This window comes from Haplochromis burtoni, unplaced genomic scaffold (genome assembly GCF_018398535.1).
Source record: "Haplochromis burtoni strain Fernald_Lab_line unplaced genomic scaffold, NCSU_Asbu1 Contig_154, whole genome shotgun sequence".
Lineage (NCBI taxonomy): Eukaryota > Metazoa > Chordata > Actinopteri > Cichliformes > Cichlidae > Haplochromis > Haplochromis burtoni.
In genome coordinates, this window is record NW_024582515.1 from 86,013 (window position 1) to 109,887 (window position 23,875).

At 40.9% G+C, this 23,875-nt stretch overlaps 1 protein-coding gene across 1 annotated transcript in view; it reads left to right on the forward strand.

The window, feature by feature from the left end:
• Positions 1-23,875, forward strand: part of man1a2 (mannosidase, alpha, class 1A, member 2) — a gene marked incomplete at its 5' end in the record, with an annotated part of 107,548 nt that overhangs the window by 77,629 nt on the left and 6,044 nt on the right. The window contains 4 exon segments of the mRNA XM_014336868.1: positions 11,547-11,662; positions 12,285-12,504; positions 13,880-14,052; positions 22,584-22,699. Coding sequence (XP_014192354.1) covers positions 11,547-11,662; positions 12,285-12,504; positions 13,880-14,052; positions 22,584-22,699 — 625 coding nt within the window.

Genomic DNA, 23,875 nt, shown 5'->3' on the forward strand with positions numbered 1-23,875 from the left:
TTCAGAGCATATGAACAGCCTGAAGCTCTGCTGTGTTTCCCTAGACCAAAAGATATTTAAATTGATTATATACCATATTAGCACATTTATATGGTTGTTATGAAGATGAAAAATTTAAAACATGCCATTAAAAAAGTTTATTTCTTTTGCATTCCTGTTAAATTTTTATTAGGTTCCTATTAAACTTGACACAGGTCCTTAAAAAAGTCTGAAATACACCTGCATTTAAAAGACTTAAAATAGTATCAAACTTTCTTAAATTTGGTTTGCATGGTTTCTAATTTTAAGTAAAAGTGCAACATGACTGATTAACACTTTAGTTTAACAGTGACAAAAGTAATTTAACCTTGTAGCTTTTAAATAGGTTGCAAAATAATAATTGAAAATGAAAATATTTTTTCTGGCATGTTGTATCTTTAAACCCTTCTTTACTTCAGTGTAACCGCATCAGTAATTTCCATGAACCATGTGCTCTTCCTGTCTTATGGAGTGCAGCTAGCGAGAGCTCCAAGGATGAGTGGAGTCATTTGCTAACGTTTATTGCAGCTGCTGGTATTATGCATGCCTTCACAGTCTGGTTGTGCTTGACTGTGTTTTTGCCTCAAGTAGTAAAATAAGTTGTTTTCACCTTTAGAAGAAACTGTTTTTTTACGTATTATGTTGGAGATAGTTTAAGTAGCTTCCTTTTTAAATACTAAATCCTTAACAGAGGCTGAAATGTGGCTCTTGCTCTCACATGTTCCTGGGAGTTTCGTCTTGTGTGCACAGCGTGGAATTAAAATGTGTGGCATTTATCTGTGATATCACAACATGATACTTTTATATCATGTTTAATTTAATCTGGTGTTGCCATTGATGATATGATGTGGTGCAGTCCTGGTCATGACAAATGTGTTTATTGTCTTTTTTTCGCATTGTTAAAGGCAACAGTAGGGAAATGGTTAGCATATGTCTTGGTTATACAAATTCCTTGATAGATCCGAGATAAGAAACATTAGAGAAAACCATGATGATGATAAGAATGAAGGCCTGGCTAGCCTTGTTGGGCTCTGATAATGTGAATAAGGCAGATATCTGAAAATCCTTGCCCTAAAAACTGACACGTAAATCCTTATTCAAACTGTCCATCCATCATTGGTTTAAGTTGAAACCTAACCCTTTGCCACCATGACCAAGTGTCATTTCTTTGTTCTTGTTTGTTCTTGTTTTCTTCAGTGGGGTCGGCCGTAACTGGGGTTGGGCGTCAGCAGGCAGTAGCATCCTGGCTGAGTTTGGGACCCTCCACATGGAGTTTGTGCACCTCACCTACCTGACAGGAAACCCAGCCTACTATCAGAAGGTAATAGTATGAATGTACACTATATGTCCTAATTTTCATGCTGGCGTGCTGATTTGTTATTTAACTGCGGATAACGGTCTAGAAAATGCCAACAGTTTTTTGAGAAAAAAAATATAGCCTTTTATCTTAAATAAGAGAAACCACATTCAAAATAGAAGTGCTGAAATATTTAGATTAAAAAAGGAGAACATTTCCTGTTTGGATTAAAACCGATCCGACTGGTGTTCCTCTCAGGTGATGCACATCCGAAAGCTACTAGCCAAAATGGACCGACCCAACGGGCTCTACCCAAACTACCTGAACCCCCGGACGGGCCGCTGGGGCCAGCGTAAGTACATGTATTTGTGTTGACATTATCGCATAGCTCCAGGGCTCTCATTAAAGCATTGTAGTTGTTAGCATTAATTTATGACTTTTTTGATGTTTTACTTTTTCATGATTAGACATTAGCTTAAATCCTGGATTTGCTGAACTGTTCATACATTTCAGTGTTCCATTTGTTGGGGTGAAATGGCTTTTCCAGTGTTGTAATGAAGCATTTCTTTTAAGCATTAAATATGATTTAATGCTCGAGTTCCTGCATTGCTGCATTTGGGAAGTGTCGATGTTCTTGTGAGCTTGAAATGATCATGGAATCAGGAGAGCAATGAAGAGAATGAGAACAGATTATCACTAAGTGAAGAAAAGATGAAAAGCATAATGGATCTTGTTTAATGAGAACAAATTGAATGGAGTAGAAGAAAATGGAATAAGGGGAATGTAGTATTCCCAGTATATCGATTACACTCGGCAGTCAGCCAGCGGAAATGAAGAACTCTTGAAGTAAAGTTAGGCATGCAGTGGCAAACTATTCTTTCTCTGAAAGCAGTCATTTCTTTAATTATATTTCTGCTGAAAAAATGATCTGCAGAGACAGCAAGCATTAGTCAGGGGTACATCAAGTTTTGAATTATACATTGGAAAACACAAATAATAATAGAAAGAATGATTGCTGTTGTAGTGAGGCAATGTAAATGCTAACTCAAATGTGGGTTTGGACACAAAGTGCGTCACTGGACCGTTTTCTGTTGCTTTTTTTCTTTATATAAGCAAGCAGTAAGGAGAAGTGTCTTTTAGCTGGACAGAAGGAGTGTTGTAGTAAGTGAAACTTTTGTATTGTTATAATCAGTAACTCTGCAGATTGTAAATGTAATGCTGGTTAAAACACACACACACTCCTTTTCATATCTTAGTGAGGACATCTCATTGACATAACGCTTTCCCTAGCCGCTTACCCTAGCCATCAAAAATGAATGCCTAATCCTAATCCTCAGCCTAAACCCAACTTTAACCCCGACACTAAAACAACATTTGGTCCCCACAAGTATAGTAGTGTGCAAATTTTCTGCCCTCACAAAGATGTCTAAACATATACACACCCACACACACACACAGAGTCCTGAATGTATGCACGTTGACCCCTAACAGTACTTAAGAGTATTTCAGTTTATTGTCCAATCTTTCATAGGGGCTACTAAATATTTCTCTTTGTTTATTTATCTGTTCATTCATTTTTTAAGCATGTCTTTCACATCAGAGACTTGGATGCTAGTTGACTGATATGTAGTTATATATGGGTCTGGTGTTTGTTATCTAGGAATTCCAACAGAATATTAAAGCATTGTGGTTTTTAAAATATACCCTTTCAGTGTGCACACTTTTTTTATGGAGCACCATAGTTTTTGCCTGAAGATCAGATATGACAATCTGCTTGGGGTTTGCTCTTTAGTTCAGTGAGAGGAAATGAAAAGATGAAATCTGTTTCAAATTGAATATATAGTGTTTGAGGTTTTTTTGTCCTAGGTATAGTTGCCATGGTAAGAGAGTGCCATATTCAGCCTGTTCAGTTTTACAGCACCCAAAGTAAGATGGAGAAACTGGGGAAAAAAGAGAAACAGATGAGGTGATGGTGCCACTCTTAAGTCTCCATTTTATTAGTTTTACTTGACAAAACAAATGAAGAGCACTCAGGGACAGATAGATAAATGGAGAGGCTCATTAATGGATGGATAGGTGGCTTGGCAGTCAGACTGATGCACTTGTAAGTGCACAGACTATGAGCCAAAAGCAGGGAGAAATAAATGGTTTGAAGATGGAGGGTGGGCAGATTGATTGATGGATGAATGAATGCATTAACAGATGGATAGTCAACTGGCAAGCTGGAGGACTAGGCAGGTGATGATGGATGTTTTATGTTTGCTTATGTGCATGCATGAGTCAGGAAATGAGCCTTTCTTTACCTTCCTGCGAAATAAAATGTTTAAAACAACAACTTTTTCTGCGCATGTGTATTTCTGTGCCTTCAGTGTAGATCAGTCTGCATATATGAGCAAAGTTTGTTTCCTGCTCACACTTGCATGCTGCTCCTTGAGTGTCTGCATCGTGATTTTTATGGCCAGGCCACATTAATTTGCTGCTATTTGACCTTGTTGCCTTAGCAGTGTTATTGATTATAGGGAGTTATGTGAGAGCAGTGTAATTAATATGAAACTTCAGGTAGATCAAAGTAGTTTTGAGCAGCAACATCCTTGAATGGTGATTTTTTTTTTTTTTTTTTTTTTGCAAAGTAATAATAATAATAGTAATAATGATGATGATGAAACATTTTGTTTATAGACACTTTTAAGACCGTCAAGGTCACCTTACAGTAGTACAAACAGCAGCAACAATACAATATAATAGAATATAGGAAATTAAATTTAAAAAGTATGAGTGATTTCACTGTATTTTCACTTCAGTCATCATTTTCCATGAAGCTATAAAATGTTGCTGTCCAGTCATCTATAGCAGGAATTTGAAACCTTTTGGGACTGAGGAGCACTTGCAGGAAAGAAAACTTTCCAATGACCTCCTCATAATCCTAACAGGGATTTAGCTGGCTGCGGCTTAGTGTCACTTCACAATGCAACTGAAATATTTTCATGTCTCACCTGATATCTAGCTGGCTAATAAGCCACGCTATGTAACAGCAGGCTCAGCGAACCGTGAGGGGAAGTGAGCAAAGTCGTTATAACATGATATAATGTGTTACCATCATACCAGGGTTTCTATTGGCCCAGACAATGTGTAGGAGGGACTGATAGACAAACTAAGCATATTTTATTGGTCTTAGCAGTTTTCTAATTGTATCAATGTTAATCCAATTTCCCCTCGTGGGACAATTAAGTATTGAATTAATTAAATGCACTTTAAAATGCACAGTTCAGTTTTATGATTTATAGCATATTATTGGCGAGGCTTAGCTATGGCTCAGAGATTGATAAACACTAACTGTAGATAAATAAGTGGTTATCAACAGTGGAATATTTGTGGGTACCTGTAAGGAAATGTAGAGCCATCAGTCTCAGCTCAATCATCCAATAAAAGCCTCTCTCACACACAAACTCTTAAACATGATCGATCTTTAATGATCACTGTTACAATAAAATTACTGTCACTTTCAAACTTTGGAAGCAAACACTTATTGTTTATTAAATGTGTATTTATTGATAGGTACAACAAAGGCAAATTTTGCCTCTAGTTAATTAAGTTAAACTGATTATTAAACAACTCCTTGGTGGCAGAGCCCCTGGTGTTGATGAGGTCCGCCCCGAGTTCCTGAAGGCTCTGGACGTTGTAGGGCTGTCCTGGTTGACACGCCTCTGCAATGTTGCGTGGAGATCAGGGGCAGTACCTGTGGACTGGCAGACCGGGGTGGTGGTCCCCATCTTTAAGAAGGGGGACCGGAGGGTGTGTTCCAACTACAGGGGGATCACACTCCTCAGCCTCCCTGGGAAAGTCTATGCCAGGGTGCTGGAAAGGAGAGTTCGTCCGCTAGTCGAACCTCGGATACAGGAGGAACAATGCGGTTTTCGTCCTGGTCGCGGAACACTGGACCAGCTCTTTATCCTCTCCAGGATACTTGAGGGTGCATGGGAGTTTGCCCAACCAGTCTACATGTGTTTTGTGGACTTGGAGAAGGCATTCGACCGTGTCCCTCGGGGTGTCCTGTGGGAGGTGTTGCGGGAGTATGGGGTGTCTGGCCCATTGCTACGGGCCATTCGATCCCTATACAACCGTTGCAAGAGCTTGGTTCGCATTGCCGGCAATAAGTCGGACTCGTTCCCGGTGGGTGATGGGCTCCGCCAGGGCTGCCCTTTGTCTCCGGTTCTGTTCATAATTTTTATGGACAGGATTTCTAGGCGCAGCCAAGTGGCGGAGGGCTTTCGCTTTGGTGGCCTCAGAATCTCATCTCTGATTTTTTGCGGATGATGTGGTTCTGTTGGCTTCATCGGGTGAGGGCCTCCAGCTCGCACTGGAACGGTTCGCAGCCGAGTGTGAAGCAGCGGGAATGAGGATCAGCACCTCCAAATCTGAGGCCATGGTTCTCAGCCGGAAAAGGGTGGAGTGCCCACTCCGGGTCGGGGATGAGTTCCTGCCCCAAGTGGAGGAGTTCAAGTATCTCGGGGTCTTGTTCGGAGTGATGGGAGAAGGGAGCCGGAGATCGACAGACGGATTGGGGCTGCAGCTGCAGTAATGCGGACGCTGCACCGGTCAGTCGTGGTGAAGAGGGAGCTGAGTGTAAAAGCGAAGCTCTCAATTTACCGGTCGATCTACGTCCCTACCCTCACCTATGGCCACGAGCTGTGGGTAGTGACCGAAAGAACGAGATCGCGGATACAAGCGGCGAAATGAGCTTCCTCCGAAGGGTGGCTGGCCTCTCCCTTAGAGATAGGGTGAGAAGTTCGGCCATCCGGGAGGGGCTCAGAGTAGAGCAGCTGCTGCTCCACATCGAAAGGAGCCAGCTGAGGTGGTTCGGGCATCTGACAAGGATGCCCCCTGGGCGCCTCCTGGGTGAGGTGTTCCAGGCATGTCCCACCGGGAGGAGGCCCCGGGGCAGACCCAGGACACGCTGGAGAGATTATATCTCTCGGCTGGCCTGGGAACGCCTTGGTGTTCCCCCGGATAAGCTGGAGGAGGTGGCTGGGGAGAGGGAGGTCTGGGCCTCTTTGCTTAGGCTGCTGCCCCCGCGACCCAGCCTCGGATAAAGCGGATGAGGATGGATGGATGGATGGATGGATGATTATTATCCAGTCTTCTGTTTTGGAGCGAGTGTGTAACTCTTTTCTTTACAGCAGTTGTTTTTTGTTTTTTTTAAACCTATTGAATTATGTTTAAGGTTAAATTAAAGTAAATTGCCATAAAGTTAAATATGGTTGTTCTTTGTGTAATTTAGAAGACCTGTAAGATAAACAGAACACGGTGACAGAAATTGTCAAATAGAGACGAGATACATTTGTTTAAATTCATTACGAGGATGAGCTTTTCATAACAGAGAGGCAGTGAGGCTGTCTCTCTCTCTCTTTAGTACCGTATCAGCAAACAAACCTAACAGAGACCATGAGTTAAAATCTGTGCAGCTGCAGGGTTTTCTTACCGTATTATCTTCTGTGACAAGTAGACAACCACTATTTGGAGGCTCTGTTATCTTCCTAAAAAGCTTAATTGGTTTGTACTTATTTCAGGGTGAAACTAACTGTAACAGACAGGATGAAAAACACCTTTCTTTTTTTGTGATGGGGGTTTATTTGCAATAACTCTGTGTTTGAATTATGAATACTGCCAATGTTGGTATTGGATGAGACCGTTTGAAGATTGGAAGCGTGTGTTGACAGCATGTGCAGCGTTGCCCTGTGTATGTTAATGTGTAGGTGTGTAGACAGTAGTTAAGCCAGACTAATGAGGAATGAGTCTGAGCTCCCCTTTCTTAATGAGATCCAGCTGTGACTGACAGTGTTATTACCACACACTGTTCTGTCTTAGCGTAACACAGTGCTACCTATCTACACACAGCACCCACTCCCTCTTTGGAACCCCGCAGTGACTCTTCTTTGCTCCTGTGTATACAGTCCTTGTCTTTCATCTCTAGATGTTCATGTATCAGAGTTAAATATAGCCCAGACAGAATAGTGTTTTACATAGGTTCAGTATCTACAGGCTGTACACACTGCTACAGGTAAAAGTTTATTATTCGGTCCTTACTCTTTTCTCCCAGAGGATGGAGTGTAGGCAAGAAACAACCTGAAGATTAAGAGAACTGCCTTTACACCTATAAAGATTTTTTTTTACCAACAGTATCGGTGTCTTTCTGCAGCTTGATAAAAGTTTTAAAACTCTTTTATTACTTATTTTGGCTGGCATTTTGCCAGACTACTCTTTATTCGGAGCTCTTTATAAATTGTTTTTTAAAAAGTTATTATTTATGCAGTGTACAGCAGCTTGGATAAAGCAGCTATGTTGACTACTTCTGCACTTGTTGCCAGTTTTTTTGCAACTTTTCTGGCTCGTGTACAAGACAATAACGTTCCCGTTCTCAATGATGTCATCTTAAATTGACATCAAGTCACTGAAAGAAGCCCAATTATGTTTTGTAATTTTTTTTTCCTTTCTCCTCCTTTCAATAGGACTAAATGTTGAGTGAAAACATTTTATTCTTTGCCCAAATGGTTATTCATTGAATCGATTTTGACTAATATATTCTTTATTTGATCGAAATAGTCTAGTCTATGAACAGGTTACCTCTTGCAGGAGTAGTTATATTGTATCAGCTTAATGTCTCTGTTACGTGAAAATGTTTACACACAATATAATGCTGGAAAACCTGTTTGGGATCATCCAGTTGTGTGGCTCCAGCACCATTGTTTCTGATGCTGTCACTACTGCTTAAAGAACTTGGAGCTGAGTGTATATCATGTAAACTGTGGTGCCGAGTCCAACAGTGTTCTAATGGAACTTTGCCGACTAGTTTCTGAACTGCATTTCTTTGAAGTCCATAATGTGGCCACAATTTATCCATTATTTTCGGTATAACTCGACCATATTTTATATACAGTTTATGTACAATTACAAAGAATTCCAGGGTGTACTGTGGTGTAATTTAAATCTGGCTCACAATTATAGACACAATCTGACATAACAAATCGATATACTTTATTTCACCTTCTTAAAAATACAGAGGAGTCTCTCACGATGCTGAATGGGGGGTGTACCTCTGTGCTGCTTTGCAGGAGTAGCACGTGGAGTGGGTCAAAAACTCGCTCCGGTGGGAAGTTTGTGGTAAATCTGTAACACAGGTGTCCTAAGGTGAGCTAAGGAGGACAGAACCCTCTGGGGAGGAGAAGGGTAAACACTTGCTTGGTCTTGATTTTCAGACTGTGAGAGGTTTCTTCCTGTTAAAAGGGAGTTTTTCCTTCCCACTCTCGCCAAGTGCTTGCTCAAAGAGGGGGCTATTTGATTGTTGAGGTTTTCTGTATTATTGTAGGGTCTGCCTGACAATATAAACCACCTTGAGGGGACTGTTATGATTTGGTGCTCCATAATTTAAAAAAATTAATTGAATTAAATTGAAATGGTAAAGAAGACATTAAAGGATGCTAAATTAAAGAGTGCACTAACAGCCTGCACGATAAGTGAGCACTCTGTGTTCAATAAAGTCATGAAAAGTACAACAGTTTCCAGACAACAGTGTGTAATTGTGAAATAAATAATGATCAGTCACTATATGAGAAATTAGTACAGAAATCCTGGTGATCCTAAAGAGTTCCCACTTTTCATTTTGCTTTATATGCAAAGACAGTTGTTCGTTTTTAAAAACTGCAATAACAATATGTCAGTCTCTGCTGGTTCGGGTCCTTCACATAAAATCATTATACTGTCTCTTTTGATAAGATGCAAAGATGTTGTGTTTTCCAGGCAGCCTGTGTCCTTGACCTCTGCTTTGAAACAGAACGTGTGTGAAGCTTTGTGAAGGCGTCTTTTTACACATGCGTCTTTGTCTGTGTGTTTGAAGCTGCCACCTCAGCAGACCCTGCCTTTGATTGGCAGGTGCTCTCTGCATGACCCAGATGCTTTGATTGACAGAAAATAATGGAGACAGGAGCTTAGGGAGTATATGTGGGTGGATGCTAAGTTAAAACTGTGAGAGGTGACAGTAAAACAGAGTATGAGTAAAGAGTTGTAATAAAACTACCAAAACAGAAAAAGACTGTTAGAGCTTGGCATGTTTTCATTTGTACATCGCTTTTCCAAGAAAATTAATTTCATAATAAATGTTATTTTTGTTTTTTTCCCTTGAAAGTAGATAAGTAGATGGTAATTTATTTGATACCATACCTCAGGGTCAAGGTCAAGTTTTCTGAAAATATAAAGTTATGGATTAACTTGCTTAATCTCTCCCCAGAGCTGCTTGATTCAGCTGATTGTTGTGTTTGTAGCATGTCAAATATGTGTTACCAACAAGGAAATGGAAATGCATCTGGTGAAGAAACTATGCAACATCACCAAAAATCTGCAATCTGCAAATATTTAATATCGAATGATATATCAGTCGGGTTCTAATTACAGCAGATGAAAAGGTTTGGCTCATCATTCACCAAACTTCCGAACAGCTCAGCTCTTTATTTAGAGTCTTAAAAACAAAAAAAGTGTAAGAAAAACAATAGTTGCTCCTAGGACAGTGAGACCGATGTTTTCATGAAGATATCACATGTCAATTATCTCAAACGCACACACAGTGAGTTAAATGGATTGACCTTGGCACACACTGTATGTTTCTGGGTAGTGCCTAGTTTTGTTTGGGGTTTTTTAATTCAAATAGTCACAAGATTAAAAAAGTGGAAAACGTGATAATTAGACAATAATTATTTAGTGATTAATAATTAACAGTGAAATAGCAGTTAATTGAGAAGTCCTATATTTGCAGAATCTGGCAATTTCCATCATTTGTCCACATAGTTTGTTAAAGCTATCAGTAGTTTAGGATTCATCAATAACCAACTTTTTTAAAAAGGGGGTCTTTGCATTAAAAAAGAAAAGAGAGGATTTGTTTCAACCATCTCAAATGCCTCTTTTCTAAGCAAAATACCACAAATACATCGATCGTTTACTTTATCTGAGGTTCATTTTCCTAAAGGTCAGACATGCTGTTTGTTATGCCCCCAAACAAGAACGCTAGAACATAAAGTGGACTTGCTTGTAATGTGAGTCCACTTTGTTTCCCCTGGCTCCAGTCTCCATTTTGCACCCTGTCATGTACGTTAGAGTGCCCAGACTCTTTGGGGGATCAGAGTAGTTGTCATCTAACCCTCCAAATGATCCTCCACGCTCTGACTACCTCACTGTGCTCATTTTTAAGTAGTTTCATAGACACAGGCTCTCAGCTGTTTGCTGTCATTTTTGTGTAAATACTGACTCAAGCACACACGTGTGAAATCCAGACAAAAACTCATGCGTCAGCCCACACTGGCCTCGGCAATGTCTTCAAGGTTGTTTGTGAGATTTGCGCACTCTTTGGGACTAAAGATGAATAATTCATTGCTTAGATTGCTTTTTCATCTTCCTTGTTCCCCGTCTTTTGTGCATCCCTCCATTTACCTGCGGGCATGTTAATCACATAAAGAAAAGAATCTCCTTGATGATGAGACAAAAAGCATCTGCTCAAATATCAGCTATGATTACACAGAGCTAAAGGATGAGGAATATTCTAGTTTTTCCCCGAGTGAAGGCAGAGCTGAATAAACATTTCATCTGTGCAAAAGTGGTTGAGGCACCAATTCATTTGCAGTATTATCACTCACAAAACCAAATGTAAAAAAGGTCAGTATATATGGGATCATTTACAGTCATTCAAGCCCTGTGGGTTTTTTTTAGTAATATTTTGTGGGTCAGTAAAATTGCCTTTGAAACTGACCAAAGTGCCATCAGAGTGGGCCCTGAGTGCTCTCAGGGGGTTATTTTCTTATTGCGATCCCAGACTGCCAGATTCTGGCATCATATTTTCATTTTGTGGTGTCCTGCAAATTAGGGCAGACATGAAAGCTGTGTAAACTTTGACAAGGACGATTGGGGACACTGAAATGTGAGCGCACACATCAGGGAGAGGGTAAACAAAATGGGACGAGAGAGGAAGCACGCTGCTGATATATTGTGGATGTAGAGAAGAAAAATGCCCAAGGTTTTGATTAAAAAAAATGCTTTTGATGTCATATGCTACACTCTGCCAAGGACTTTGAGGCAAAGTCAAAAAATAAATAATTCACTTTGGCTTTCTCATTTGTTTGGCTCTTGCTGCTTTTCCTCTTTCGCTCACGCGGTGACACTTGGAGCTTTCTTTGTGTCTCTCTCTCTGCAGATCACACGTCTGTTGGAGGACTCGGGGACAGTTTTTATGAGTACCTGCTGAAGGCTTGGCTCATGTCAGACAAGACTGACACAGAGGCTCGCAAGACCTACGATGACGCCATCGAGGTACAGCGTAGTGACTTATGCTGCAAAGTTAAAATACAGATTGTTTTCTTTTATGAAGAATCGTATACTGCATGCAGATGAGTCAGAGCTGTAACTGGAAATGTCAGCAGTTATTCTTTTTTAATAACCACAGAGTCCCCGCTGACCAGCTTCAGTATCCACCTTTGCAAAGGGAAGACATTGCTTTGTTTTCAAGTAAACTAGGAGTGGATTTAGTAGAAAGCAGATGTTAATGAAGCTGTCTACTCATCATTAAGAGTGTCAGAGACTGAGCAGAGCAGATGCTGCGGAGCAAAGGGTGAAGGATGTGGCTGGATTTCAAATGTGACCGTCACTGCTGCTTTAGTTTTCTTCTGTTTGACCCTCCACACCCTCAAGCAGTTGCCCTCAGTGTCAATGCCCCATTCAAACGGTGTAACCTTTTTCTGTCCACATACCAGTATTAATATTGTAATTCCTGTTTCCCACCTTATCTTGTTAAACACACTCATACACAGGCATGTTGTTACTGAAAACAAGCTGCTATATTCTACTTTTCTGGGTCTTCATCTTCTCTGAAATGTTGACACTTCCCATTAGAGCCTTTGCTGTTTCCACAATTGCACACTCTCTCTTCCTGTAGGCCATCGAGCGCCACCTCGTACGCAAATCCAACGGTGGCCTAACATTCATTGGCGAGTGGAAGAATGGCCACTTGGAGAGGAAGATGGGCCACCTGGCCTGCTTCGCCGGAGGCATGTTTGCACTGGGCGCCGATGGCTCACCTGACGACAAGGCCGGACACTATTTGCAGCTAGGAGCTGAGATCGCGCACACCTGCCACGAATCCTATGACAGGACAGGTGAGGAAGCAGTGGAGTGCTGCATACACAAACACAATATACACAAAAACAATATACACAAGCATGCATGCTAGAGAAAAGTGATCACTGTGACTGTCTTTTTTTTTAATGACTTTCTAATATCCTAAACATTTAATGTTGGTGTGGATCAGATGCTGACAGGTAGTGTTAAATAGTCTTAACTATATACGTTAGGAAAATGTTGAATGGGTGTCGCTATCCTCTACAGTAGATGTCAGAGGACACAGTCAGTTTCCCTCTTAGCACAGCCTGGTAGTGCTAGCATCACTGTCACTTGTCTCAAAGCTCCAGTTCTCCTGTAAACTCAGGCTAGCAGCATTAGCATTCAGGTCACCCACTGGAGGCAGGACTATAGCTCGGAAAATCACCCACTCCTGCTAGCAGATTGACAATTTCCATTTGACTTGATCCAATCGTTATTTATGGTTTAAGCAACTAATTTACAAATCGTTTAAAATATTTTACATAGGTTCTGTATTTTAAGATCCAGTTACTCAAATGTTTTATATACACTGATACATTTTACACATAAAAAATAAACCTTATCAGCAGGCCCTGAGATTGCCCATGCAGTAAATCCATCTATAAAATCCTCCCAGTGACTCAACCAACAATTAATTCTGCTTGTCCTAATTGGAAACTATGCAGTTAGTAAAGTACCTGTTTTTCAGCTCTTTTTTTATTATTAATGCTTTATTTATTGCCATTTCCTGCGAGCATAATAAATATACTATTTACTTGACAGAGAGGAGAGGAGGGATTACCATGGCAACAAATGAAGATGGAGAAAGAGACAAAGAATAGAAAGGGAGAGAGTCAGAATTTGATAGCTGTGGTCAGGCTGTCTAAAGTTGGCCTGTTTCTTAATAAGCAGCCATTAATGGGAGCTATTAAATGTGTGTGTCAACACATACGTATGCATGTCAGTGTGTTTAATCCGTTCAGGGACAGTCCTGTCACTGTTTTGTCAGCCTCTGTAATTTTCCACTCAGGCTGTTAATGCCTATCACACTTCATTGGCAGAAAGCAGTGGTTGTAAAAAGAAGAAAAGCCTGTAAAATCAGTGGGTTGGGATGCTTTTTATTGCTTACACACAGGCACTATTTCATATTAAGACAAGCATGGAGCAAAAGATAATCTTTATCTCCTCTCTGTTCTTTTCAACCATTAATTATTTGATCACTCTTTTCCTTCCTCTCTCTGTTCTATCACATCCTTGATTCATTCCACTATTTTCTGGCTTTTTCTTCTTGTCCCTTTTGCCTCTTTTTCTTCTTCCAATGTTACCTTTACTCCCTTCTCTTCTACCTCCTGGCCTTTCCTTTACATTTCACCTTTCTTTCTCTGTCTTAAGTGCTGAAGCTCGGCCCAGAGGCCTTCAAGTTCGACAGCGGCCTGGAGGCGGTGGCTGTTCGGCAGAATGAGAAGTACTACATCCTGCGGCCGGAGGTCATCGAGACCTACTGGTACATGTGGAGGTTCACCCATGACCCCAAATACCGACAGTGGGGCTGGGAAGCAGTACAGGTAAAGAGATTAGACTTTGTATAAATCTTAGTCTTGATTATCATTTTGATTAGATTTTAATACCTGCAGGCAGTTTTTAAAGACTTACTGGAGAGGATGTGGAACAAAATGTTTTTGCATTTTTAAATTGAGGCTTATCCTTGAAACAGGAATACAGTGAAAACGTGGAGTCCACATAGACACACAAACGTGCAAACAATTAGAAACGCAGTCCCTCAGGATTCATGCACGTGTTATTAATTTGAGAAGAGTCCTTTGTAGTGCATAGCGTGGTTCCTAATAAAAGACAACGGAAGACAAAATGAAACTCATTTTTTCTGTATCTGTTTGACTATACCAAAGATTTATGCAGCTTTCTCTTCCCGTTCTCATCTCAGGGGGACTAAATATTTTTGTTTTGTCAGCGTTTATTTTGCTCATGTCTCTGATAAGCACAAGGTGTCCTTTGGCACTGGTGCCTCGCAGCACTGTTCACAGCTCTGTTGGATGCAGACAATTAACAGCCAACTTTTGAAAATTGCTTTCAAAGTTGGACAAGTGGTTGAGTAACAGGTTTCCCAGCCAGAGGACAGCTTGTCTCGTTAACTGTCTTATTTGGAGCTGGAGCTGCTTTTCTTTTTCTTCTTTCTTCTTGTTTTTCATTTGCTCATTCATTACTGTCACCTTGTTTTTCTAGTTTAGTTCTCACTAATTTGGTGTCCTGGTCAGTAAGATTAGACTCTATTCTAGGCTTACTGATGACTCAAGCACTTTATCTGTCTCACATCTCTGGCCAATTTAGAATCACCACTTAACTGATCATGGACTGTGGAAAGTTAAGCGGTGCTAACGACTGCACCACTGGGCCGTTTATCTTTACAGGAGCATTTTGGGTCATTTATATAACATCAGTCTAATCAAAACGTATTTCCATGTCACTTTATTGACCTGCCATTGTCAGCCCTGTTTGTTGTGGAGACGGTGGTTACTGAACAGGCCAATCACAATAGTTGCTGCGTCGGCGCAATATGTAGTTACAGTTCAAGGGAGGTGACGTTGTAGGGCATGCCTATTCAACTACGAAGTTAGTTGGGCCAGATTTTCAAACCGAGGAATTTATCTGGGCCAGATATTTTTTTTGAAGCCAGTAAGCAGCAGATCATGATCAATTTCAAACCCACACAACTGTACTGAAAAACAAGTATTTTTTTTTATTCCTTTTCCCCTATAAATCTGGTGGTGACCTCTCACAAATGCACACCAAAAGGTCCATTTAAAAAAAAGGGAGCTATAACTAAACTATTTTTTGCACATTTGAAATAATAATAACAAAAAACATTTTGATAATTCCCTTTCAAATTAAAATAAATATTTCGCTGACCACTCACTTTTCGTGCCATGGATGGAGCCCCATCCGTCACAAGTATACAGACACGCTTCATATCCAGACCATTTTCCTCAAAAAGAGCTGAAATCTTCTCAAACATTATTTCGCCAGCTGTGTGTCCCTCTAACGGTAGTAAGCAGAGCAATTTCCCATCCAAAAAACGGACATATACGCACAACTGTGCATTATCAGTTCTGTCTGTGATCTCCTGCTATAGACATTACATCAGTTTTCTTCAGGTCATCTAACAGCATTTCAAACTCGTCTGACGCCAGAACTTCAACTCTACGAATATTTGAACTGTCCTACAGGGGTACGTTTTTAATAGCAGATGTCACACTTACTTTAATTTATTCATCCTTTTCACCGCATCCACCACGGCCAGCATGCATTATTTCACCGTTTCAGAATCTGTGAAAGGCCTTTTCTTCTTCGCCAAGAAGCAAACACAAAGGGAAGATGCTGCAGCTCTCTCTTGGGCTATACAGGACCCTCACCATGGTAGTACAACTCCGGTTGTAAGATTATTAAACTCGGTAAAATGAATAAGTATTTGTCAGTCCTGGCAGGGTTAAACCGACAGTTTTCATTGTCAATTTTGCGCTTTTGGAGTGAGAAAGACATACTGTTGTCGCATCATATATTACGATGATTGTTTAATATGTTTACATCACGGTGCATTGTGGGTTAAATATTGCTAGGCTACTAGGAGTGTTGCATTCACAGTCTACACTACGCTGTAGGAATTTTTAATTTTTTAAAAATTAATTAATGAATTAATTTTTTGGGTTTTCTCTGTGTTTCTGCCAGGACCACAGGCAGGGCCACTCGCAGGTTGCTTCTGGGCCGCATTTGGCCCGCGGGCCGCCATTTGAATAGGCTTGTTGTAGGGTCTCAGATGGCTTGCGGTTGTGACATAGTTATGGTGTAGATTTCCCGCTGAAGCAAAAATCCCCAGTCAGGATGAGTGTTGTTACACACAGTGCCATACTTAATGCTTTGCTAGCAACCGTAAATTCTGGTGAAACAAACTTGGTAAAAATTACTGGAAGTTACCAGAGAAGAGTCTTGTTTCTCCTTTTACTGGTGGGCTCGCCAATAATGACAACATGTGAAAGCTAATTGATGAAAATGAAAATGGACAAGAAAAGGAGTAAGTAGGAAGATGCAAGTTTACCAGCAACCGGTGTGAGAAGAACCGTGAGTGTCAGTGGTTGAGGCAGGTGACTGCAAATACTCATGAAGCAAACGGTACTGTTTATCAAAGATGTTTCAAAGTTAGTTTTTAGTTAGGTTTGTTGAATTATTTTACGTTATTACGTTATTAACCAGATCTTTAATCTCAACTAAATGCTCCATTTTTCTCCAACTGTCTAGCTGTTCATTATGAACTAACAGTACTCCCATTGCAGGGTTTTTTCTCCAGTTTTCTTTCTTAAATATTCTTTGCTTTGCGTCCATTAGAAAGTAAATAGCACATTGAAACAGTAAACAGAGCTTGTTTTTTGCAGTAGAAACCATATTTAACATCGACTTTTGAGTCAGAAGGTCAGACTGTGCTTTAGTATTAGTAGTAATTTGCCTCTCATCTAAAAGCAGGTAACCGACAGAATAAATGCGTCTTTTCAAACCATTTTCACCATGCCTGTGCTTTTAACAGAGCATCATCAGCAACCTATGGTAGACTGTTCTTTTAAGCTTTAAATATGTGAAATGAAAGCAGTGCAGGTCTCACCAAACTTCAAAGAGCACAATGAAGGGATTTAAATTGACATCTTGCAATTTTTGTACTGGTGGGATGTTTTGATATGTTATTAGATCTTCTTCCTTTGGTGCTTCAATATGGAAATGTGAGAGAAATGAAAGTGTTTCTATACATTTCACCCCTCTGTTCCACTTCTTCTGACAGAGGATTAAAGAGTTCACCCGCTATATGGGACTCGGTGCGTCTTCTATGTATAAATCTCTATTGGCCTGCTTGTCATCTTCAGCTACTGCTTTTTTCCCTCTTTACTTTTCTCTTTTGTCCTGCCAATCTTCTTGTCACCTTTTCTTTGTTTTTCTGAGTGGGAGGAATTGTGTTCGAGCTCATGTTTCAGACAAATCTATTAGCAGGTGTGTTTATGAAGTGTGATTGTATTCGGTGTGTCTGACACTAAAGAGCTGGTGCTGAAAGGCTCATCTTTGCCTCTCTTTTAATAATGCATATACACCCTGCAATGCTAATAAATATGACAGCTTATTTACGTCGTACTGCCCTTGATCAAGAAGTTTTATTGATTCAAATATCCTGAAGTTTCAGTTAAGTTTTTGGTAACAGGTAAATAAACAGTTTAAACAGTGTTTTTTGTTAATTAGATTGTTTTGATTCGGTCTTGTGGTTGTGTCATATTTTAGATGAAAGGGGGGAAACTACAAACAAGCATGTAACAGCTTTCAGATATTGTGTAGCTTAAACCGAATTTCCCAGAGGAACCCACCCAAGGGAATAATAAAGTTTTATCTTATCTTAAAAAGTAGTTGAGCTGAAGTGTTCCTTGCCAATGGCAGGCTGGCGAACAGTTGGGGTTAGATCTGGAAATTGTGAAGGCCAAAACATCATCATCCTCATCAAACCGCGACCCCCTCAAACTCTCTGGAGAAGACCATTGTTGTCCTGGAAGAGACCACTCCCACAAGATGGAAATGTGTCATCTTAAGATAAAAGTGATCACTCTGAACAAACTTGTGTTGAATTGCTGTGACCCTTCCCACTAATGGGTTAAGTGAGTGTCAGACATTAAGTGGGGAGAAACAGAACGACTGGGGGAACAACATTATTGCTCCTAATATGGTTTGTCTGAGAAGTGCACAGACCTGACAAAAACCAGTTATTTCCAAGGACAAACTATCCTAACTCAAGATGAGCTGTGCAAAATGTGCAGTGCAGTGGAGAATGCTTGAGCCTTTATGTAAGAAAGGCCACACAGCCACTCCAAAAACACGTGGCCCAGTGTAGTAAAGCCAGGAAAGACTCAGCTGCACATCTACACTTAAAAGAGAAAGGACATGAAGACCGATGACAGAGAGGTAAAGGAGACATCTTTGTCCAGTGTAAACGACCATCAGTGAACAGTGTTGTGGTACCTATGACACCAATTAGCAGCCACTATTGCCCAGTCTTGTGACTCCTTCCAAAGCAATTGAACCTCCCTTTACACATTGACCCATGTGACCTTACTGACTGACACGATGACAGCATATGTCACTGACTCTCAGGACTACCTCCAAGGTGACAACCCCACTTGGGATTAAAGAACTGGGATTGCCCATCAGCTGCCAGAACAGAAGAAGAGGTAAAACATCTTTTTGAATCTGAAAAAGAAGAAGAATCAAGTACTTAAGATCACCGTGACCTGGATGATTGAGAACCTGCACGGATAAGTGGACATGCAGCAAAAGAGAGCTGCCATCCCCTTTCTTTGTGTAGTGGTCAAGGTTTCACATTTTCTCTGTATGTGGAACAAAATACTTTTACTTTGACAGATTTAAGCCTAATCATGAATGGTGATGTTTAGCAAGTGTTTTTAAACTATGTGGGCAGAAGAAAGAGGCTGACTTTCTGCATGAAGTTTTTATGCTCTAAATTGCTCATTTTTATACGGTGTTGTGTTTTATACGTTGTTTTGGTTGTCATATCTTTTGCCCTTAGAGGCATCAGAAGTGTAATGAACTCTAAATATTATACAGAGGCATTAACTTAGGCAAACAGCGCACATAGTGAGAGAGTCCTCAGTTTCTTTTCTGTTTGCATACTGCACCACTCTGTGTCAGCCCCATTCGCTCAACCATACTTATCTGTTATTTCATGCTGCATGTTAATTGAGTATGTTAAATATGCACCTTCATAATAAACCTGAATCAATGCTTGTTAACAAAATACTGGAGTTTTCAGAACTACTTTCCACTCTCACTTTTCCTGTGTAAAAGCACCGCATGCTTAACACCTGTCTGGATTTTTTATGTAGGGTGGTTTATCTTTTATATCTAGTTTCTTTTTCATTTCGTGCTGACTTTTTGAGTTTCCGTTTCTTAGGCTACGTCCACACTAGCCCGATCTGAAAACGCTCCGCGTCCACATTATCGTTTCAGTCGTTTTCACAGAGTTGTGCGTCCACATTGAAACGGCCAAAAACGCTTACATTCCAGTATTGCGCATGCGTGAAACGCAAGAAGATTCGGCCTGCCTCATTCCTGTCTGCCCTTTATTTACTTTCCGGCCCTTTGAAACGTTGCGGCAAAATGTGGAGGAAAAGCAGTTTTTTAAATGGACTAACAATGAGGTGGAGTTGTTGCTGCGAGCAACACAAAAGTACAAAGTTGCAAAAGCGAGTGAGAATTAAAGAATTTAAGAAAAGCTATCTGAAGCATGTACAAACTGATATTAATCTTTAATAGGGCTGTCAAAATTGAAAGCAAACAAAACAACTGCTGTATAACGCCCTCCGCTATCTTAGTTTAATTGGTCACTTGACTGCATCACATGACTAAAATGTGTCATCGTTTTTAAAAAGTCTCCGTTTTCGCTGTCCACACTGCGACGTGAAAGCACCGTTTTCAAATGTATGCGCTTTCGAGAGCCTTTTCAAAATGCTGCGTTCTCCTTGAGTGTCTCAGTGTGGACGGGAGGCCAAAACGGAGAGAAAACGATGCGTTTTCAAACGAAAACACACGAGTGTGGACGTAGCCTTAATATTTACACGTTGCCTGTATTTAACCATGTGTGTATCTTATTGCTTTTCTCACCTGTTTCTTTCTGACGTAACACCTCAGGCTTTCTCCTTCCTCACTCACCTTACTCTGTTCTTGTATTGCTCTCTTAACCCCAGCAACCACTCTTCACAAACACCTTTTCTGCTTGTTGCCTTAAAGTTCAGCTCCTCCTTTCCTCTTGCTCTGTCTCTCTCTCACATGCACACACACAGACACACACCCGTACCCCAGCTGCATCCATCTGGTACACCAAACCTGCCTCTGTTTGTCACGCTTCCTCTATTCACAGCAGCTATTAACATTGGCTGGCTTTTACATGTGTATGCGTGTGTGTGTGTTTGTGCATGCGTGTGCATGCAGAGGTGAAGCCCAGCTGCTGTTATGTGCAGTGTGTCCTCACTTGGCTGTGGCAGGAACACTGCTCCGCCTTGCACTCCATTCCCTACAGGTAGACTTTTTATCGGATAATTTATATAGCACAGATGGTGCTGAGGTACGTGGGTGTGTGTGTGTGTGTGTGTGGGTGCGCGCGCATGTGTCTTTTATGTTTGTGGGTGCAGATACCTCTACCATTGTGTAAAATATGAAAGAAAATTTCCAGATTGTTGAGTTTTAGCTCAAGTGTTTATGTGACTTGTGTTAAAATGTGTCTTTTAAGTGCCTGGACCTAATCTATGATACACTCTGGTTGTTATTATTGTGTTCGTGTGCCACACTGGCTGTTGCAGGGCACTGCAGTGCAGATCAGGAAGGGCAAACGTTTGCCGGACGCAGCAGCCCGTGAAAATCTGGAATTATGGTCCAAACTGACAGTGAAACGGTCACTCGAGGACAGGATAGAGAAACCTGTGTGTGTAGGTGAGAGTGAGAGAGGGGGGCAAACTGAAAGACAAGGACGGATATCACACTTTGAATTCCATGCACTGTCTGTGTCAATAAGACATGAGCAGAAGCACCAATTTCCAGTGTCACAAATCAGTAGAGCGCGCAGGTAAGAATGGACTGTGTGTCGCCAGCTGGGTGATTGCTGCATTTCTAATGAGCTATTTCTGGTTTGTGTGTGCAGGCAGGGAAAGCACCTGCTCGCAAATGAGCCAAAACTGTTTGTAGTAGGGAATCATCCAGTTAAGCTGCCTGGAAAAGCATTGTGATACGTGGAATATGTGTTAGCCGCTGTTGTTTTGCGTCAATAGATGTGAATATTGAGAAGCAGGATTACAAAAGTGTGCTCTGTTTTCTAATCTGGATCGCTTTGTTCGATAGAAGGAATGAAAAGGAATTGACTTGCTGAGCGTGCTTGCTGAATCCACAAAAACAGGACTCATTAATAGCCCTGCGCTCAAGAGATTGATTTATAAATGCATAACTTGTGTAAGTTGAGCGTGATTAGAATGGAAATCAGAATCTGGCGACAGTTTAAACTCAAAGCGTTGAGTGACTCAGCTGTCTGTGTGAGTCGCAGTGCACAATGCTCAGGTGTCAGATCATTTAATAGACCCGGTTCTCCTGCTGCTGTCGGCCCGGCTGCTCTCCGTGTTTGTTGTTTTGCGCTTGTTGAAACACTGACACATCACATCGTTCACAGTTGAAGAATCAGCGATTAAACCCTCGAAAGTGAGCAAACGGGGGATTTACATCCCAACCACCTACGATTGTGCTGTCATTTTGTCCTGAAAGAACCGTGTGTCTCGAAAGGAATCGTGCACAAGCAAAAAAGAGAACAAAGATATTTTTACCCCCCAAAAAACAAAAAATATCTCCAGTTGAAACAGTAAATCTGCCTTCAGTAGAAATGTGCAGATGAAGGTGAAAAGAGCCTGATTAGAAGATTGTAAATACCCCTGTGGGATGGCCACGGGCTTTACTTCACCTTAAGAAAGCATTTACTTTGTCATTGCACTCCAGCTCCCACGGGTGAAGGATAACAGGAGCCAAATGAGTGTGTACCTTCATTATGAAACTGCTTTGTAAAAACAAAACACAAAAGTTGAATGAAGTATAAAGAACAGAAAGGCAGCAGTTGTGGTAATCTGTTTTTTCCTCACATTTTGTGCAGCCGCTGCTTCCTGTATGTCACCGCAGGACACTCTCTAATCTGTCACACGCAAAGAAATTAATTACACCATGCTTTTTATAAGCATATTAAAATTGTACTCCCCTCCCCCCACCTTTCCTCCACTCTAATGCTTTCTCCTCATTTTGCTTTTCTGTCATGTAAACCTTCCCTCTACCATTTTCTCATTTCTGTCCACTTTTTTTCCTCTTTGTTCTGCCTTCATTTGTTTTCTGTCTCCTCAACTTCCTTGTTTCTGCTCTACACTTCATCCTATAACTTGCCTTCCATCTCTTTCTCATTCCTCTTCTGTTCCCCCTTCTACCTCTCATCCTCCCCCTGTCTCCCCGTCTTCTCCAGGCCATTGATAAGTACTGCAGGGTGAGTGGAGGTTTCTCGGGGGTGAAGGACGTCTACTCATCCAATCCAACCTATGACGACGTGCAGCAGAGCTTCTTCCTGGCTGAGACACTCAAGTAAGTTTGTCTTAATGGATCGATCAATTGGCAGAAGCTGTGAATAGTCAATATGCTTTTTAATTAATGATTCTTATGATTAATTCAGTGTGGGTGTGTGGGTGCTGACTGAGGGGGTTTACCAGAGAAAAGTGTTTGCAGTTATTTTAAACTATCTGTTAAACAGAAGTGGAAGAAGACAAAAGCAGTCAGTTTCTAACCCGATGTTTGTTTATTTATTTATTAAAGTTTGCCCTAACAGAGCACTCATACATATTTGTAGATTAAGTATGTGGTCATTGTAGAAACATGTGGTAAGTGTTCATTCTCAGTTGCATCAACAGTCTCAATCACACTGAGTGAAGCTGCTGCAAAGTTTGCAGCATTTGTACAAACTCTTGTATTTGTGTTGCCTCAGAAATAGTTTGGTGCAGTGACTTGTCAATAACAATTTGCTGGCCAATGAGCATACTGTTAATAATGCTTCTTACTGATACTTTTAGTGCATCTGAAAAGTATTTGCATCACTTGTTCCACATTTGTCATGTAACGTCCTTATTCCAAAATGGATTCAATTCATTTTTCACCTCAAACTTCTACACAATATCCCATAATGACAGTGAAAAAGTTTGCTTGAAATTCTTGCAAACCTTTGCCCAATGTTTTATTGAACCACCTTTGGCACCAATTACAGCCTGAAGTCTTTTTGAGTATGATACACAAAGACATGCTGTAATAAGCTTAACGCACCTATTTTTTTGGCCAGTTTTGGGTTTTGTTTTGTTTTTTTCTTTTTTGGCCCTTTTTTTGGGGGGGCCTATTTTCTCCCAATCTTCTTTGCAGAACCGGTCAAGCTCCATCAGATTGGATGGGGAGCATCAATGCACAGCCATTTTTAGTTCCCCAAGAAGTTCAAGTCTGGGTTCTGGCTGGGCCACTCTGGGATATTCACAGAGTGCTCCTGATGCCACTCCTTTGTTATCTTGTCTGTGGGCTTACGTTCATTGTCCTGTTGGAAGATGAACCTTTGCCCCAGTCAGAGCGCTCTAGAGCAGGTTATCATCAAGGATTTGTTTGCACTCATCTTTCCCTCGACTTTGACTAATCTCTCAGTTCCTGCTGCTGAAAAACATCCCAGCATGATGCTGTCACCACCATGCGTCACTGTAGGGATGGTATTGGCCAGGTGATGGGCAG